The 20,469-nt window shown below is 32.5% G+C and overlaps 3 protein-coding genes across 3 annotated transcripts in view; all 3 read right to left on the bottom strand.

Moving 5' to 3' along the window:
- Window positions 1-40: 40 nt before the first annotated feature.
- Window positions 41-20,469, bottom strand: part of LOC100266629 (putative disease resistance RPP13-like protein 1) — a 58,212-nt gene continuing 37,783 nt past the window's right edge. Inside the window, exon 4 of the mRNA XM_059741451.1 lies at window positions 41-775. The gene's annotated coding sequence lies outside the window, so the exon portion shown is untranslated. The remainder of the gene's footprint in view (window positions 776-20,469) is intronic.
- On the bottom strand, window positions 145-7,978 carry LOC104881345 (putative disease resistance RPP13-like protein 1). The gene is made up of 2 exons (XM_059741452.1): window positions 4,142-7,978; window positions 145-2,664 (listed from the first exon to the last, which is right to left on the bottom strand). The coding sequence occupies exon 1, from the start codon at window positions 7,976-7,978 to the stop codon at window positions 6,353-6,355; it is 1,626 nt and encodes a 541-aa protein (XP_059597435.1). The 3' UTR covers window positions 145-2,664; window positions 4,142-6,352.
- Window positions 692-6,194, bottom strand: LOC132252583 (putative disease resistance protein At3g14460). Its single transcript, XM_059742027.1, has 2 exons — window positions 4,185-6,194; window positions 692-775 (listed from the first exon to the last, which is right to left on the bottom strand). Exons 1-2 carry the CDS (start codon window positions 6,192-6,194, stop codon window positions 692-694), a joined length of 2,094 nt encoding a protein of 697 aa, XP_059598010.1.

Genomic DNA, 20,469 nt, shown 5'->3' with positions numbered 1-20,469 from the left:
ATAATAATTAATATGATCAATCATCTTCTAAGATGGCATGTTACATAAAAGGTAACAAGATTATGCTACTTTTTAAAATTTTTCCTTAGGGTGTCAATGTCATAATGTGGGTACAAACTGACAGTATAGGAACAAGTACATTGATAAAAATTAAAAGAGAAAAATTCGAAATTTATTCAGAGAAGTAGCATCAATTGCCTAGGGAATAAGTGCCTGCAGATGTTACTCCTTAGTCCCCAGTATGCTTGAAACAAACTGGAGACTGATCAGTTTCTTACAGTATCAGAAGACGGCAGCCTAGCTATAGCTAACCACACAAAGAGATTGAAGAACACTGAGCTGCCAAGTAGTAGTGACCCAACAAGAATCAAGGTAGACTTATCTGGGCCTGTCTGCAAGCCTTTTGCTCTGTTTTCCACAGGAAAGAAGGAATCTCTTCTGCCAACACATTGTCTGTATAAATGGCTACTGCACAGAAGCAATCCTCTTCACAAGACTCTTTAAAACTTCTCCTTGTCAACAATCCGTCTAATCCAAAGTTCATAATTGGAGATTTGCCAGTCTATGTTGTTATTCTATGAACTCTACTACCTGCTTGGCATCTGGACATTGGAAAATTTGGTCTTTAAAATATGGAGCCAAGAAAGAATGCCTACATAGGCACTCACATCTGAACAACCCCCTCTCCCCATCAAACAATACAATAGCTGTTGAATCCACAAATCCCGCTGCCACTGCCACTTGCAGCTGCATTGCAATTGTCATCAGTAATTGCCTGCAGAACAGACCAAGAAGTATTAATGCAGTTCCAATGGTTTGCAGTGTTCTGTTTTCGGTGCTTATATAATTAAAATCAAGTGTTGTCTTGTATTAAAATCACTCCCAAAATCTATCTTCTGATAAGAGGTTAACTTATGTGGCAAGATGGTATCAGTGGGATTCTTGAAGCACGCCCAGGCGCAAATAACTAAAGCCATATTTTCAAAAAAATTTGCTTACCAACCAAGAAAAACCTGGTAGAATTAGCAGGTCATTCAAGTACATGTGGTTTTGGCCTCTTAAATATTCAATCACAGGTACATTCTATATGATTTTAAGCGACTAGAGAAGAATGAAAAAGAAAATTATGAGAATGTCAACCAGTGTGGAAACTAATTTCCTCAAGTAACTTCTCTCAATATCATTTTCCTTTGTGACAATATTAAAGACCTATAGTTACAAGTTACAACTTAATTTTCATCTCCGGACTTACCATGTGAACATACTTGAGTCTGATTGTAACTCGACCCAACCAAGCAAGGGTCATCCATACTTGATACCATTGACATTGGTTGATGGAATTGAGTCACGGGCTAGTCCAGCTTGACTAATAGTCAAATATGCTCTCAAAACGAACTTTCCTGAGATTGAGAACAAACCTTGTATCATAAAAAGTTCATAAAAATAAATCTGGAGAACATTTAATATAGTCAACAACCAACTCTTGTTCTTCATAAGAGGTGGTGAATTAGCTCATAATGTAGAAGAGTAAATTTTCTAAAGCATGAAAATGGGGGAATAAGCTCAAAATCATCATTTCTATACAAAATCAGAAAGTTCAATGAGAGAATTGCATTCAATTACTTTAAGATAATAACAACATCAAAATAAAAAACAGAACCACAAAAGTCTTATAGTCAAGACAATTTAATTACAATATTCGTCGTGGGAATTTTGCGGTATAAACCCTCATTTAGACTTGGACTTTTTAATTTTCTTTATGAATAAACAATTGGCTCCTGCTCAAATGAAAAATGAGAACCAATGCTCATAGTCACAGACAGAAGTGTAGGCATGGCAATACCAATTTTGCAAATGATCATTTGGTCATAGTCAAGACCTAAGAAAAGCCAAAACAAGAACAATAGAACATCAAAATTGGGACAGAAACATGTGTAGCAACTACATAATAAAGATTTGTGTCAATCTGCTCACCTTTTGAAGGTGGTCCACTGGTTTAGTGCAAAATAGACTGATTTTTTCTTTACAGGGGCCCTCAATCAGTGTTGGCTGCTGAACTAGAAGAGAGTTCAGATAACTAAAAAATTCTATAAATTCAATACCATAAAATACCTCACATAAAAATGTTGCTTTTGGAACTGTAGTTTTCCAAATGTTCTCAAATTTAAAAATACATTGGCATAAAGTTATTGATGTTTACCTCATATTTTTTTCCATGGTCATATCAAACATTGTTCTCATAGTAAGTCTTCTATGTTGATCCTTGTTGCTTAATATGAAACACATAAAAGAAAAAGTGGTGATCAATTTATTTTGATATCGAAGGGAGCAAAGTCACAACATGTACATTACATATGTAGCCAACTAAGTATATATTATGATGTGGGTAAGATTCAATACATATTTCAGTAACCATGAATTACCTAAAAATGTACACGTGTTCTTACAGGAGATAAACACACAAGTAGTTAAGAGTCATCTTTGCTGGGCAACCAGGCAATTGAAAAAATTTGGTCTCTAAAATTTGTATCCAAGAAAGAATACCTATACAGGCAACAGTCTGGATAGCCTCCCCTCTTCATCAAGCAATACAATGGTTGTTAAATCCACAAATCCCACTACCATGGCTACTGGTGTCTATGCTGCAATTGTCATCAAAATTGCCTGCACGATAGACCAAGAAGAAGCATTTGTTTTTAAAATCAAAAGCTTCTATATATAAGTAAAGCATCTTATACAAAAGTGTATAGATTTACATTTTCAGAAATTTTAAATTTGAGAGAATGAGAGTTTATTTGGTGAAGTTTTTAAAAATAATTTTCTATTTTTAAAAATTGAAAAAAGTTTAAAAAAATTAATAACACGGTTTGGTTATTCTTATCGATTTCCTTTTTTAAAAACAAAGTAAAATAAAGAATAACTTTTAGAGAACAATTAAAAGTTATTTTTATCTATTTTTAAAAATAATAGAAAAACACATGCACTCTATTATTTTTCTTCTACATAGAATTATTATTTTTCAATTTTTTTGGTTAAGCAAATTAACTCCAAATTAAACAAAACTTAATGTGTTGTATTTGTTAACAAGTCTATTAATTTTTAAAAATAATTTAAAACTTAAATAATAATCTCATTAATACCATAAATTTATTAATATAATAAAATATCTTTTTTTTCTAACAAATAATAAAATAGTATAATTTCTACTAAAAATATAATTTATGATTTTATTATTATATTACTATTTATGTTTTACTAAAAACTATATATTTTTTAATTTTTTTGTAATTACAAAATTATTTTCATTTTCAATTAGAATTCAATTCAATTTAATTAATTAATATTAAATAAATTGAATTTTAAATATTTTTACAAAATAAAAATAATTTTAAAAAAAAACAATTTATCCAAAGAAGTCTTTTTTTATTTTTTAAATTCATTTTACAATAATAACTTACCAAATATCCTTAATTTTATAAAACATTAAAAAACCTTTTTTGATTCTTCAACGTTAACAAAGTTTCTAAAAAAACATAAGAAATCATGTTCAAACAAAAAGTTTTAAAAAATTAATTAAAGTACTTAATTGACTTATATTAAAAATGAATATTAAACTTATTTTTATATTATAGAAATTTTTTATTTCACTATAATAAAAAAAATCGTTTCATAATTAAAAATAAAATTACTTATCTTTAACTAATATATAATTTTAATAAGACTTAACTTGAATTTGATTTCATATTATTATAAATTAATTTTATAAAATAACTAATATATTATTTTAAAAAATAATACAAATTTTTTCATCCAAAGTTCTTGCTTTTTGTTTTAAAAAACTATTTTTTAAAACATCTTGTCAAATACTCTAATTTTTAAAAAATTATAAAAAACAGATTTTTGTAGCCCTAAATTATTTTTTTGATACCTTGATTGTTTTAAACAGTTTTTAAAATTATTAATTTTTCAATGTAAGCCTTTAAGAGTTAAAATACAAAAGTTACTGTCACTTAATTTTAGGCTTAACAATGTAGGAGATTTAAGTGTAGGCAAGGAATTAAGCAGATATATTCTTGAGATTAGAAATTTGGGTGGAACATAAATTTTGTAAAGAAATTAAGTTTAAGCACACAACAATTACCTGCCCATGTGTTGGTGCACTGCCACTCCCATTAAAATAGCACCCAATCGATCACTATTTTTGGAATGTGAGATATATAACGCCATTCTTGCCCTTTCTCGAATTGGAGCCGTTGTTCCAGCAAAGGACACGATCCGACATCCAGAGAACAGAGGGAGTCTGGCAGTCTCTCTTTTGTCAAGTATTGGAGCTTAGGGCAACGGACGATACTTAAGGTTTCAAGAGTGGTGAGGTGGTGAAGACCCGCTTCTGTCAAGGATTGGAGCCTTACGCACGACCAGATTCGTAATTCCTTGAGAGAGATAAGGCGTTGAAGAACAGATCCTGTCGAGAATTGGAGCTCAGGGCAGTTCTCGATCCGTAATTCTCGAAGAGAGGTGAGTTGTTGAAGCCCCTTGTTGTCAAGAGAGTTGAGATTTGGAAGAACACAGATTGAAAGATGAGTTAGAGAAGAGGGCAGCAGACACTCCTTGGGAAATAATTCCACGCCTTCACATCCACCTCCGATTGTGAAATGAGTAAGAGAGGTCAGTCTTTGCAAATCCCAGTCCACCTGTGACGTGAGTTGGTTGCAGCGCCATATTGCAAGTTCCCGTAGGTTGGAAGGCAAACCCTCCCTGTGCAACAACAATTCTGGACAATCCGCTAAACACAGTTTCTGCAGAGATGAATGGGTGTGCGCCAGCAATTTGAGATTGGAGCAATTCCAAATATCATGGTACATCGAGTCAAGAGCAGGCAGTTGGATGTATACAAGATTAAGGCACCGATGGATCTTCAAATTACGAAGAGATGTGGGATCCCCCTCTGAAATCGAGATGCAGAGCTCCTCAAGCCCCTTAAGACCATTTATTTCGAAATCAGTCAACCTGGGGAAGATGTCCAATACTGAGAAGGACAACAAGAGAGAATCACAGGTACCGCCATTGATTGATAGATTTTCGAGAACCGGGTGATGGCATCTGAACAACTCAGGTAGAAGAAGGTCCAATTTGGTACAATCAGAGATTGATAACGATTTCAATGTACTGGGTAAGCCAACTTTGTTTGGGGATCTGTAAAAAGAGCAATCACAAATTTCCAAACTGTACATGTTGGTTTGCAGGATTTCCTCCTCTAGTAGAGACTCCACAGAATCAGATTTTCTAATGTAGAGATAGTGGGGTACCAGTGGAAGTTGCTTCAACTGAGAGACGTCTGAAATTTCAATTTTTGAAGTTTGACTAGTTGTGAACCCACAAGTTTGCCTTTTCAACTGCAATTCACGGGCAGCAAGAACGTTGAGTGTAGGCACAAGCAGTTGCGGACAATCTTTAAGGTTAAGTTCCTGCAATGAAGAAAGGTGCATTGGTAATTCCCCAGTGAGTTTTGGACATAGCCTTATAGAAAGCTCCTGGAGACGAGGGAATTCTCCACAACATAACCATTTCTCCCAATTGGACATATCTTCAAATGATAGAGTTTGCAGGGATGGGAAGGAGGGATGAAGCGAGGAAGAAGAATTCCCATAAAACTCACTACCCACCATCACTACTCCACTCATTTTTGAGATCTTTATATGTTCAAGACAAGGTAGCTGCCCCAGTGGCGGCAATGTTGAGCAATTCCCACAATTCGAAAGCTGAAGGGACACGAGCTTTGAAAATGATCCATCTCCAAGCCAATCTGGAAATGTTAGACCAGGATAGTGTTGAATGGACAGTTTTTTTAAATTTGGATGAGGTGTTAGCCTGTTGAGAATATCATCTTGTATAGCATCATGACTAATCCCCCAACTCCAATTCAAGGATAACTCATCAAGGTATTTCTTATCCTTCATATTCGCCTGCAATGCATCCTCAACACCCACCACATTCTCCATTTTTGAAATTTCAAGTCTTCCTCGAATCTCTGAAAGCTTCCACAATTCTCCAAATCTGAATCCACTTTCTTTGCCCACAGTAAAATTAGGCAATTTCTGCAAACTTTTTAATTGACCTATATCATTTGGCATTTCTTCCAATGAATTAGACCCGCTAACATCAAGATAGCGCAAATTAATCAACCTCCCCATTTTCGAAGGCAATTCAAGAAGATGCCTACATTTACTCAGCACCATCGTTTGCAAATTGCACAAACAACATATTGATTCAGGTAATCTTTTAATCATTGTTGTAGAGAGATCCAAGTATCGCAACTGTTTTAAATTGTGTATTGAATCAGGCACATCTGTTATGCAGTATCCACACAATGACACAACACCCGCAAAGATTTAAATTTTGGTAATGTATTTTGTAAAACTCTTGTACTCAATGAATAAATAGGAAAGGGTGGTACTTTGTTCTCCGCTAAGACTGTTCTGAGATGTTTGGCTCGACCAACAGGCTCAAAACCGTCATAGTCACTTTTAAAGTAGACCAAATGCCTAGTCTTATCAGATATTTTTTGCACCTTACAATCTTCCAATCGAATGCAAAATTCTTGGGAGATATGTTGAGCCGAGTCATGTATTAGATCATGCATTACAAAGCATGACTCTTTTGCAAATGATTTCTTTGTAATAGACTCTTGAAAAAACGACTTTGCTAGAAGCTCATTAAAACATGACTCACCTACCTCTTCCATTCTTTCATCACTTTGTCCTGCGTGTAAAAGCCCTTCTGCCATCCATAATAGAATCAGCTTCTCTTTGTCAAATTCATAATCCTTGGGAAAAATTGAACAGTAAGCAAAACAACGCTTCACAGGAGGAGAAAGATGCAGATAACTCAATCTAAGAGATGGAAGAATTTCATGACCACTCTGGGAATGCCATGTTTTGCTATTCAAAATATCTTCCCATTCTCTTTGCTGGGCCTTAGAGTACAAGAGCGTCCCGAGTGCTTTTAGAGCCAAAGGCAATCCTTGGCACTTGTCCACAATCTTTCTGCCTATGGGTTCAAGCTGAGGGTAAGCGCTGGAATCTCCATTTGGAAATGCAAATTTTGTAAATAGGGCCCAACTATCTTCAGGGCTTAATTCTCCCAGACGATGAGTACTGACTGCACCCATGAGTTTTGCAACAATTTCAATACGAGTCGTCACAACAATCTTGCTTCCCTCTGCTGCAGCGCGGAGTGGAGTTCCTAGTCTATCCCAACTTTCCCAATCAAGAGACTTTACGTCCCAGACGTCGTCGAGAACGAGCAGAAGTTTCTTGTTACCTACGCTCTTTTCCAGTTGACGCTGAAGCAAATTTATGTTGTCAGAGGAAGGAGGTGTAGAACCGATTTCCTCGAGAATTGTTTTGGTGAGGTTGGTAAGAAGAAACTCAGTGGAAACACAGACCCATGCTTTCAAGTCGAAGTGTTCCTTCTCTGTGGCATGGTTATAGAGATACTGAGAGAGTGTGGTCTTGCCGCTGCCGCCCATGCCCACTATGGACATCACCTCGATGTTGTTGCCTCTTGCGTTATCAGAAAGCAACCAGTTCACCATCTCCTCCTTAATTTCATCCCTTCCGTACACAATGGACGACTCACCCACCAAAGAAGAGGATGGTAATCTTGGTGACGGTTTCTCGCCCCCACCTTCTTTCAGCCCAAGCCCAACTTTTTCTTGAGCAATAGTCTCAAGTTTAGTAATCATCTCCTTCATCCTGGACTCCATGCTTTGAGTAGCAAATGGAGCCTTAACCCAAGCAGGGACCTTGTTCCAGTTCCACGCCTGATGAGTTCCGCCGGTTTGCGAGTCAGCAGCTTCTATCTCGCACCGCAAAGCGTCGGTAGCGATCTCGTCCAACAGGTCCTCCGCATGATACACAGCATCCTTAACTTGGACCAGCCACTTTTTGACTTGTGCGTCTGAAAATTGCTTCATCTCCGCATCATTGAGCACTTTGTGGACAACCACCAATTTCCTCTCCAACTCCTTGAGGAGGTCATGGCTGAGATTCTTTCGCCGAATGAAATTTATGAGTTCCGGAGAAGCCAACCTGTCGAATAGAACTTGAAGAAAAGCCGAGAGGACTGCGTCCGCCGTTGCAAAAGGAATTCAGCGAGATTGAATACAGGAAAAAATGAAGGTAAGCGGAATGCAGAATCACAGCAGTAAAGAGTAAAGACTGGTGTCTTTTGCCAAGGGCTTGAACTTGAAGGAATCATTGATGGTGGTGGACCCAGATGCAGACTTTTTTGCCAAACACAATAATTGAGTGGTGACCGGTGAGTAAACGAAAGCAAAGGGGAAAGCAAAAGCGCATAAAAAAGCTGATGCCAGACTCTGTTGAGTAAGGTGGGTAGTGCCAGCTTTTTATTTGTTTTTCTTTTTAATATACTCATTTCTTTTTCTACTACTATTATTATTATTATAACAGACGAATATTTGTTTCAACATTAATATTCCTAATATTATACTTTCATTTTTTGTAGTAATAATGATTTCAACATTTGTGTTAATACTATTATTTTTAATAATTATAAATAGTATTGCAATTCTACAATTACTATCACTATATTTTTATTGCTTATAATTATTATTAATAGAATTTATTAATATACATATATATAAAACATTTTTACATCAATTTAATGGAGTAGGTGGATGGATGTTGATTTGACCATTTTTACATATTGATTGATCCATTGTCTCAATTCAATGGTGGGTCGAAAGCATTTTTATATCAAGTTGGTGGAGTAGGTGGATGAATATTGACTGATAAATTGTCTCATGAATTTCTTTTCTGTTTTTTTGTTAAAATTTTATTCCTTGAAAGTTAAAACCAACTTAAAATGCATTGTAAAATAAGTTTCAAGCTATTAACTTGGAATTACAAGAATCATTTTCAATAATTAACATTTTTATTTTTAAAAAGTAACTACTAAAATTAAGATTTAATTATGATTATGAAAATTGTTGCTTTTTACATTTTTATAATGATACTGTTTTTTACATATTAAATTTTTGGATTGTAATGTGACTTTTCTTTAATTGGGATGTCTAAAAAAGAAGTAAGATAATTAGAAATCTTATTTCCAGCACTGTTTGGAGTTCTTACTTTCTATTGTGAATTTGAAAATTAAATTAAAAATATTTTTGATAATGTTTCTATTATAACGTTATATTTAATTCTCAAAAAATATTAAAAAAAATACAAAAAAATGATTTTCTTATATTTAATTATGATATAAAAAATATCAAAGAAAATAAAATATAATTAAAACTAATTAAAAATTTATATATTTGTAAATTATTTAATTTTTATATAGATGAGTTAAAATAAGTTTAAAATAGTAAATAAAAATAATTTATTTTTATTTTCTTTCACTTTTTCTTTTTTTTTTAATTTTTCTTTCACATTTTCTTTCAATTATTTTGGGAATCAAACATAATTGAAGTGTTTATAATAAAAACGCTTTTTCTAAAAATGATTTTAAGAGAATCACATATCCAATGTTAATTTTTTTAAAATATTATAAGTAATTTTTTAATAGTAAAAGTGATTTTTAAAATTTTTAATAATATTTTCTTAATTTTATCAAATACTTCACCTTTTTTTTTTTTAAGTAGAAGCACTTTTTTAAATTATTGTTAAACTAATTCTAACAATATTGAAACCACCAAAACATACTATTTAAAAATCATAATAAATATTAGGTGAATGATTCAAGTAGGCATGGATTTTCCTTTATTTTATTTTATTTTATTTTTTGTAACCAGGAGTGTTGGATTAAACTTGATATTAACACCAAAGGCCTCATTTTTGGAATTTAATTAACAAAAAATTCCTTTTCAAGTTGATATTAATATAAATAATTTTATGGAGTCCAGTTTTCTGCAAACATACTTCTTTCATTGAATCAATTTTGGTGGGTGGTGGAATTTTTTTTTCTTTTATTATTATCAATTTGGTGGAGTCGGTGGGTAGATTGGTGGAATCGGATACTGCCAAAAAAGCAAAAGCATCCATAGGATGATGCCTACCATTCCTTCTTTTCCACTTTTATTTTTTGAAATTTTAATCCTTTCACTGAATTTGACAACCATCTTAAAATAATTATTCGGAGCTGATTTAAAATAATAAGGATCATTTTTAATAATTTTTTTTAAGAAAAAATAATTATTGTCTTACACTCTATTTGATAATAATTTCAAAAAATATTTTTAATTTTAAAAATTAGATATTTATTAAAATATAAAATATAAAAATCTATTTATAATATTAAAAAAATCACTTATTATGTTTCCTAAAATAACACTCGAGTTCATGGCTGAGATTTTGTACCGGATGAAGTTGATGACCTCCGGAGAAACCAACCAGTCGAATAGAACTTGAACTTGAAGGGAAGCCGAGAGGAGTGCGTTCGCCGTACCTGTTGACTGCAATTCTGGAGGCTGGTCTCTATTGCCAAAATGCACAAGCTTGGAGGAATGATTGATGGTGATGGACCCAGATGCTGACTTTTTGGCCAAACACCATAATTGAGTGGTTATTAAAAGAAAGCAAAGGGGAACCAAAGGCCAAAAAAGCTGTGGTGGACCCAGATGCTGACTTTTTTGCCAGACACCATTGCCTTGTGACTTGTTAGTAAAACAGAGCAAAGGGAAAAGCAAAAGCAGAAAAAGCAATTTTTTTTCTCTAAAATATCTATTGGAGTGTCCCACATTTCTAGTCGGAATATATAATTTTTTTAATAAAAAAATTATTCTATAGATTATTTTCTAAATTCATGTACAAATGTAATTAGATTTTTTATAAAATAAAAAGACAGTAGATTAACCAATGACAACCACATACAATTTAATAATTAATTAATTAATTAACTAATATTAGGTTAATTCAGACTCAAATTATTTGACCATCATAGTCATGAGAGCCTAAAAGAGAAGCTAACAGCAAAGAGGATGCATACAATAAAACCAAAATTATGTGGTATTCCCATCAAGCATATCCTCCATCACTTCTAAAAAGCATTAAAATTTTTGAGATTCGGATAGGATTCAAGCAACTTGCAAAGAAATTTCCCATATGAAGTTGGTAATTATTAGGAAGAGAAAATTTATAATGGAAGAAGGATTGGATTGGAAGTAATTGTTTGAAGTCGTCAACATCATGACAAAGTTGTTGGTAACTGTGAGGCTGAGAGATTATTGTGGGCTCTCCTCCACATGCCTGCCCATGTGTCGGACCACGTGTCGCACACCCTCAGCCTTGTCTGAATAGATGTCATAGTGACCATTCTATTCGGACCACACCTGCACCCCACCTAAGTGGGCAACATCCCCCAACCAGACTCTGTGTCCTCTTTGCTATATATAATTATTTTCATCTAACATAGGAATGACTAATGCGATCTTCTTCAACCTTACGTCCATGTTAGTGGATTCTCACACATTGTCCCACATCTTCAGCAAGTTGAAACGACGGGCAGCTGCATCATGACATATTGGCTGACGACACTTGCCAACCGCTCTAAATAATGATGATTGTAATGGGCAACCATCATTATAGGAAAAGTCAAAGTGCCAACTTAGTACAATAGTGACTCCCTCCTAAAGACTATAAAAACCCTCCTAAAGACTATAAAAACCCTCCTAAAGATTCCCCCATTTTCTCTCCTCTCTAAAGGTTCCTATCTACCTGTGCCTGATTTAAGCTTTGAAGGGACGTACTTGAACAACTTGTCCGAACATCCTTTATGCAGGGAAGAAGCTTGTCAAGATTCCAATTTAGCAGAAGCTCTCAATGGCACAACAAGGGGAGAATCCATCTCTAGTTGACTTCGCATCAACAATTATTATTTGAAACATCATATTAAATATCAACCTCTTATTCATCAAAAGATTGGCAACAAGAAAATTTGGCCTAACTAGTAGATAGGTTTAATCGCATGGTCCAAACTAAGATTGAAATAAGAATGCAAGCTTTGTGTCCACAACATGCTTTCATATTGCTGATATACAAAACCACCGGGTGGTTTTCTAAGTTTTGAATATTCCAAAAGCTTGATAGACTTTTGGAGTTGCCAAAATTTCTATATAGATAGAGTTCACAACTGTTTTGAATTTTCAAAACACCTAAAAAAGAGACCTTTTGCAACAAGTACTTGCCAATTTTTCAATACTTGTAAAAGTGAGAACATGGACTGGTGAATCGTGTTACATCAACTGGAAGAGAAGATGACCATCTTGGTGCTTACCTACCATCTTGAAATTTGTAACCATAGTGTAGCAACCTGAGTTTTGGGTCAAAATGGCCCATTTACACAAATATATATATATATATATATATATATATATATATATATATATATATATATATATATATATATATATATATATATATATACATATAACCATTTTATGAAACTTATATTCAAATTAGCCTATTTGATGTCACGTAGGAGTCGTGTTATAAAAATATATATATTTTTTCATAATTTTAGTTAAAGTCTCAATTGACAATTTATGCTTTATTTTTAAATTGAAGTCGCAATTGCTAGTTGAGGTTTCATTTTTTAACTGAAGCCTCAATTGATAACTGAGACTTTATTTTTTAACTAAAACCTCAACTACCAACTGAGGTTTCAATGATTTTTTTTATTTAAAATTAATTAAAAACTATTAAATTATAATTCATTAATTAAATTAAAAATATATACTTTAATAATAAATTAGTCGTCAACCCATCATCTCATCAGTGTCAACATCATTACAACCCCCTACCTTTTTATCTCTATAATTAGTACAGTCACCCATATCTTCAGATCTACCATCAGTGCAATCCCTTACCTCTTCACACTCATCACCAATGCAACCCCTTACCTCTTCAAACTCATCATTAGCATAACCCCCTATTTTTTAAAACTTATTTTCAATTTAGCTCCTTACCTTTTCATACCCACCATTAGCACAACCCCCTACCTCTTCTGACCCACTATCAGTATAACCTCTAACCTCGTTAGACCTACCTCCATTACAACCTCCTACCTCTTCAGACTCACTATCAGTGTAGCCCCCTACCTATTCAGACTCATTATTAGTACAACCACATACTTCTTCAGACCCATTTTTAGTGTCTGCTAACCCATATGTCGATCCCCTTTCATTGCACCTAGATGTTTCCTTAGCTACTTCACTAGGACCTGAGTTTAGGACATTAGTTCTACTATCACCGGAGTCATTTATATTTGATTCTATACCTATGCGATTGACACATCTACTCAGTTAGATTTATCCCCAACCATTTTGAAAGGTAGGTGTGACCTACATTGACTTAGATTGCTACCTCCACCACCACCTCTATTCCAACTCTAGCTTCAACACAAATAGATGTTCTTCATATGTCAAATGTAGTATCTACTACAGTTAGAAAAGAGCAACCAAAACAGAAGAGAGTACCAATTACATATGAGTTATCTCCTTGTGGAGACATGTGAGATTATATATGTTTTTTTTTCCCACTATATAAATGTTTAATGGGTATTTTTTTGTGACTTTGATGAAACTACTAAAAATTATATTTTGTAGTAGACTTTTTCTAATTAATTTCATTAACTAATTTTATCAAAAAATCTATATATGTCAACTTAAGGGTGTACTATTATTTTAATAAAGATAAATTTGTCATAATACAAATAAATTATTATCTTAAATTAATAAATTATATAATTTTATATCTTATTTATATGTTATATAAAATTATTATTTTAAGATTATTAATTTATTAATAAATAAAATATTCATTTATAATGTCTTCTATTTATCAATTTATATTTGTTAAAGTAATACTAGATTCTAAGTTTAAATATAAATAATTTATTATGAAAGTATATATTTTTAATTTCAATAATAAATTGTAATTTAATAGTTTTTAATTAAATTTTAATTTTTTTTTAAAAATTAACTAGCCTTAGTTAACAATTGAAACTTTAATTTAAAACTGAAACCTCAGTTGACAATTGAAGTTTTAACTAAAATGATGAAAAAAAAAAATTTTATGACATGACTCTTATGTGGCATCAAAGAGACCAATTTGAATATATATATATATATATATATATATATATATATATAGATATATAGATATTATAAATGGGCCATTTTGAACCAAAACTCGTAGCAACCTTGTTTGTACCATTAGAACAAGAAAATGAGACCATACTAACAAAGAAAACACTATAAGAACAAACATATGTTCAACTAAAGTTCATGATATATAGAACTTCCGAGATAACACAGATTGAACTAAAGGGGAAAGGACAAGGGGGCACAGGAACTTCAACAACTCTTTCAAGCATCAGTATTACCATTCCCATGTAGGGCCTCAAAGAAGGGTCCTCTTGGATGCACCAAAGGGCAACCATCACCATCCACTCCATCATCGCCATCTCATTTCTTGTTTCATCATCATTCTTCACTAGCTTATCCAATCTGTGCCCTCTATAGCAATCATAAGCTCAATCAGTTAGTATTACTTCCTCGTCATTTTCCGGCTGTGAATGTTGAAAAGCACAGAAATGGAAACAAGGACACATAATTTGCATTTGAAACTGAGGGCAGTTTCAATAGTCTGAACTAAAGGGGAAAGTACATGGAGGCGCAGAAACATCAACCATGCCTTCAAGCATCAGTTTGACAATTCTCATGGAAGGCCTTAATGAAGGGTCCTCTTGAATACACCAAATTGCTACCACCACTAACCTCTCCAGCCCTCTGTAGACCCTCAATTTTGTTCCTTTAGCACATGTCTTTAAATTCGTTTTCAATGCTCCACAATAGTTCCTTGGTGGCCCATGGCTACTCATACCACTTACCTTTTTCTAAGTCACCTCGGAGATTTTGGTTGAGGGATTATTTGATCCTTTATTGTGACCCTTGGCAGCCCTAACTTAGACTTAGGCTTTTCTTGTTTTTTTAGGATAGCTTTTAGATACACTTGGCCCATTAGGCACTACCCTAGGCCCACTTAGTCTCACCTTAGGCCCGTTTAGGCACACTAGGCCTACGAAGACTTTTATTTTATTTTATTTTATTTTATTTATTTATTTATTTATTTTGTTTTTAATTTTAATTTTATGATTATCATTCACTTTTTATTGGTTATCTTCCTCTTTATATTATTTTCCTTAACTTATTTATTTATTTATTATTTTTACCATTTTTTAATTTATTTACTTATTTATCTATTCATGCAATTATTTAACTTCAAAAATTTCATGTTTTTGCAAGGAAACTTACCATTGGAGTTTAAGGAAGACGGGACTCTCCTTGGAAGGTTTTGGAGGGGAAGTTGAAATTGGGAAGATTGCTTTTGATTGGAGGATTTAAAAAAAGAAGAGAAGAAGAAAGGAAGGGGGAGAATTTTCCTTTTTGGAAACAAATTTAGGTCTTGAGGGGTGATATATATAGGTGAGAAAAGGAAAAGAATAGAGAGATTTTTCTTGGGGGGCAGAGCACACGGAATTTTGGAAAAAAGCAAGGGACTTCGAACGGAGATCGGGCTGTCATTTAATCATCAAGAGAGGATTTTCTCTTTCACTTCAAAGGTTAGTTTTCTATATAGTACTTTTATTTAGCCTAGATTTTTTTTTTTTTTTTTTTTGGAAATTTTAGTTTTTGATTAATTCTTTGTGTTAAAGTTTATATTATTTTCTTTTTAAATCCCCAATTAGTTTAATTCTAATCTATCTTTTAGTTTAAGTTTGTTAATGATTTTAATTCTTAAGTTTAAATAATCATATTGAATAAAGTTTGTATTTTTAATCCCAATTAGTTTGATTTCAATTCGTTTTTAATTTAAATGCATTAGTTGATCTTAATTCTTTGTTTTAAATAATCACGTTAAATAAAGTTTGTATTTTTAATCCCAATTAATTTGATTTCAATTCGTTTTTTAGTTTAAATGTATTTTGTTGATCTTAATTCTTTAGTTTAAATAATCATATCGAATAAAGTTTGTATTTTTAATCCCAATTAGTTTGATTTTAATTTGTTTTTTAGTTTAAATGTATTTTGTTGATCTTAATTCTTGACTTTAAATAATCACGTTAAATAAAGTTTATGTTTTTAATCTCAATTAGTTTGATTCCAATTCGTTTTTAGTTTAAATACATTTTATTGATCTTAATTCTTAAGTTTAAATAATCATATCGAATAAAGTTTGTATTTTTAATCCCAATTAGTTTGATTTTAACTTGTTTTTTAGTTTAAATGTATTTTGTTGATTTTAATTCTTAAGTTTAAATAATTGTATTGAATAAAGTTTGTATTTTTAATCCCAATTAGTTTGATTTCAATTCATTTTTAATTTAAATGCATTAGTTGATCTTAATTCTTTGTTTTAAATAATCACGTTAAATAAAGCTTGTATTTTTAATCCCAATTAATTTGATTTCAATTCGTTTTTTAGTTTAAATATATTTTGTTGATCTTAATTCTTGACTTTTAATAATCACGTTAAATAAAGTTTGTGTTTTTAATCTCAATTAGTTTGATTTCAATTCGTTTTTAGTTTAAATACATTTTGTTGATCTTAATTCTTAAGTTTAAATAATCATATCGAATAAATTTTGTATTTTTAATCCCAATTAATTTGATTTTAATTTGTTTTTAGTTTAAATGTATTTTGTTGATTTTAATTCTTTACTTTAAATAATCACGTTAAATAAAGTTTGTGTTTTTAATCTCAATTAGTTTGATTTCAATTCGTTTTTAGTTTAAATGCATTAGTTGATCTTAATTCTTAAGTTTAAATAATTATGTTAGATAAAGTTCATGTTTTTAATCCCAAAATAGTTTATTTTTAATTTATTTGTTAGTTTAAATATGTATGTGATTTTAATTTATTAGTTTAAATAATCATGTTAGATAAAGTTTATATTTTTTTTTAATTCTAAATTAGTTCAGTTTTAACCTATCTTTTAGTTTAAGTATATTTGTGATTTTAATTCATTAGTTTAAATAATCTTGTTAGATAAAGTTCATATTTGAAATTCCGATTTAGTTTAGCTTTTATTTATTTTTAATTTGGATGTGTTTGTAATTGTAATTTAGTAGTTTAATTAATCTTATTAAATAAAGTTCATGTTTTTAATTACAATTTAATTTAGTTTTAATTTGTTCTTCACTTGTATGTGTTTGTGATTTGAATACATTAGTTTAATTAATCCCGTTAGATAAAGTTTAATCTTGATTTAATTTATTTTTTTAGTCTAGAGGCATTTATGTGTTTAGTTAATCTTATGTTAATTATGGATTGTTATTCTCAATTTATGCGCTTCTTGAATCCTTGTTGCTAATTCTTGATGGATATTTCATTAGCTTATTTGATCTAAATATTAATAATTTATTGCTTTGATAGTTTCCTTTTTGTTCAAAGGCCATTGGAAAATCATGAAGATTGGCCTCTACCATCACCATTATCATTTTTGTTAATTATTAAAAAAATTTTACTTTGAGGTTTCATTTTTGTTTTGTTGGGTATTTTATTTCTTATATTTTATTTTTTCCAAATTAATTCCTTTTATTTTAAAATAAAATACTTTTCTCAAAAAAATCATTTTAAAAATCTATTTCAAAAACTCATTTAGAGTCCTCAGGATCAAAATCTCTTTTTTTTTTTTTTTATTATTTAAAAATAATATGAAACCATATCTTGTTCGGTTTGCATCATTCTCGGTTTTTAACAAAAATTTTGGTTTTGAACAAAGACACGAATCAAAGCTTGTGGTCCCACATAAATGGGATAATTCTGAGCTAAATTCGTGTATATCAATTGGGGAATTGGTGAAACCCCTACATAAGAAAATCTTTTCAAAAATTATTTTTGTTGCCATTTTTGTCACTTGTTGAAATTATGTCTATCTTTTTTAGGAATTGTATATAAGATGTGTGTGATAATTAATGTTTTCATATACTTTGATAATTTTTGTTATGCCAATTAGATAACAAGCATGCTAGGGTTTCTTTATTTTATTATTATCTAATCCCTCATGTCTTATGGGAGCGCATTGTAAGTTATTTATGCTATCCAGGTACGCCCCCCCCTATCGCCTACTTTCTAAATTTTGTAAACAATCGTGTCACTATGAAGTATGCATATGTTTGATAATCCTTAGGTGTTTAGATGTGTGTTATACTTCTATACTAACTCTGATGTTTTATGATAGCGCTTGAGAAGCGGTCCGGGTACGCATCCTAACCTTTCTTTTATGGCAATTTGATCTTGTTTAGCATGCAAATCTTTTGAAATCACCTAGCCTACTTAGTATCCATAATTAACCGATTAATTGCCATATTCCCCTTAACTTAATTAGTAGAGACCTCTTTAGGGCTTAGAGGGGTGCTACCTCCTAGAGGTACCTTCCCAATAAGTAACCTGATCCCCGGACCAAGACTTGGGTTTTCGAAGACACGCTTTTCCAAAAATTATGGAGTCATTTTTTTAGGGTTTTATTTCTTGTTTTATTTTCCCTTCAAAAATAAAAATAAAATAAGTGGCGACTCCAACTTTTTTTAAAATTAATTTTTCACAATAAAAAGTGAGTCTCGCCGATCGAGTGGGGACGCACGTGAAAAATGCGGGTCCACACCCTCCTCATGTCAGTTCTTGCCTCATCATCAGTCTCCACAAGCATATCCGATTGGTGACCTCTATAGCAATCATAAGCCAATCAGGAAGGATGGCTTCCTCTTCATCTTCTGTTTGGAAATCAATGCACCTCCTGCAACAAATGATTTCCAGTAACATGACCCCCATAACTATAAGCGTCTATTTTTGCTGTAATTGACTTGCTCTTGAACCATTCTGACACAAGTCCCTCTGATGGTTATAAGTGCCTGAGTTTCATCACTCATCACAAGTTTTGTCAATCCAAAATCGGAAATCCTTGCTGTGAATGAATCATCCGGAGGACATTTTGAGGCATGATGTCACAGAGGATGATCTGTGTGCTACACTCCTGATGCAAGTACATCAGCTCTCTTGCAATCTCAAATCCCATTCGAAAGTGGATATTTCTTCTTCCAGAAGGTTTCTTCTTTAATTTAAAGACAGCAACCACACAATTGTAGTCATATACATAAGATATCCAGCAGAGGTCTTCACCTAAGCATTCTATCTTCTCAAAGTTTGCAGTGGCAGTCCAAACTATGTTAAGACTTCTCTTGTAAGTTCTCTGGGTTTGAACCTTCTCCTTGTTCACCTTTTTGTACCATCTTCAGCTTGCAGCCATTGGGCTTGTTGTATGGATCAACAAGGGAAAACCCAAAAAGACACTCACAAATTAGTCTTCCTTTTGAGTCAGGTATGCAGTAACTGTTAATTAAAGCCACAACTCTCAGTCTCCCACCTCCCAAATCTACCTGAATCTCAGAGCAAATGTCCTTTGGGTGTATTAGGACTGAACCCAGCTTCTCTTTCTCTGGAGCTTGGGCGAGTATATTTTCTGAAAACTCCATCAAAATCCAGCATTTCCCAGTAGTAGTAATCTCTGGTTGAATCTGCACTTCCTGACATGAGGATAGCACTCCCTCTGTTTCGTAGAACAACATGAAGGTGATCCGAATCATCAAAAATCATCCATTCATCAGAATTGCTGCCATTTCCAGATTAAAGGTGTTAAGGACAAAATTTCCATCAGGCAGCAAAAGAGGCTGGAACCTTCCCTTTGAGTAGTTGCCTTCATCTTACTGAGAAGACGCAATGCCACCACTTTCTAATATTTTAGTTGGCAAGATGGTATCAAGCATGGCGGCGTAAACAACCCCATTAACACCAGACCCAGCTTTCCATATGACTTGGTCCTGACCATCAAGTGTTAACTGACCATCAATCATAAGCTCTACTTCATATTCCAATTTTTTTTCCAGGGATTTTGTCAACCAGATAGTTAGCCTGCTCGTGGACGAAATCCAAAAGCCAAGACCCTGATGGCAATTTCCATGAAAATGAGCAATCAGAAGCCAGAAGAGACAATCCTAAACTAGTATTATACTTGGTTTCAGCTACAGCAAGAAATGGTAGAACAAAGAGAAGCAAGAGGCATCCATGGCCAACAACAGGAAAATCCATGTTGGTATAGAGAATTTGGAGAACTTGTTCAAATTATACCACACTTTTTAAGACGAAAAGAAGGTTGATTGCAGAGACCCTATGATCAGATTTGAAGAGTACACCAATGGAAAGTTACTGAATCCATTATCAAGCTAATTACCTATCAATATCTAAGGCTTGATTTTCCATTTTTAGTAGAAAAAAACTGTTCTGAGACAGTCATAGAAGTCAATAGTTTTCTTATTGACGGAAAACAAAAAATTAAAGATATGCCATAAATTCTTGTTTGGAACTCAATCTTGAAAAAAAGTATGTG

Source organism: Vitis vinifera, chromosome 13, assembly GCF_030704535.1.
Source record: "Vitis vinifera cultivar Pinot Noir 40024 chromosome 13, ASM3070453v1".
In the NCBI taxonomy this organism is placed as follows: Eukaryota; Viridiplantae; Streptophyta; class Magnoliopsida; order Vitales; family Vitaceae; genus Vitis; species Vitis vinifera.
Note: the sequence above shows the minus strand (reverse complement) of the source record. Positions and strands in the feature narration are given on the sequence as shown.

Coding starts and splice junctions, on each gene's coding strand:
- LOC132252583 (XM_059742027.1), bottom strand. CDS start 6,194: ATGGGGAGGTTGATTAATTTGCGCTATCTTGATGTTAGCGGGTCTAAT. Junction 776..4,184: donor CAAAAATAGTGATCGATTGG/GTGCTATTTTAA, acceptor TCTGTTCTGCAG/GCAATTACTGATGACAATTG.
- LOC104881345 (XM_059741452.1), bottom strand. CDS start 7,978: ATGAAGCAATTTTCAGACGCACAAGTCAAAAAGTGGCTGGTCCAAGTT.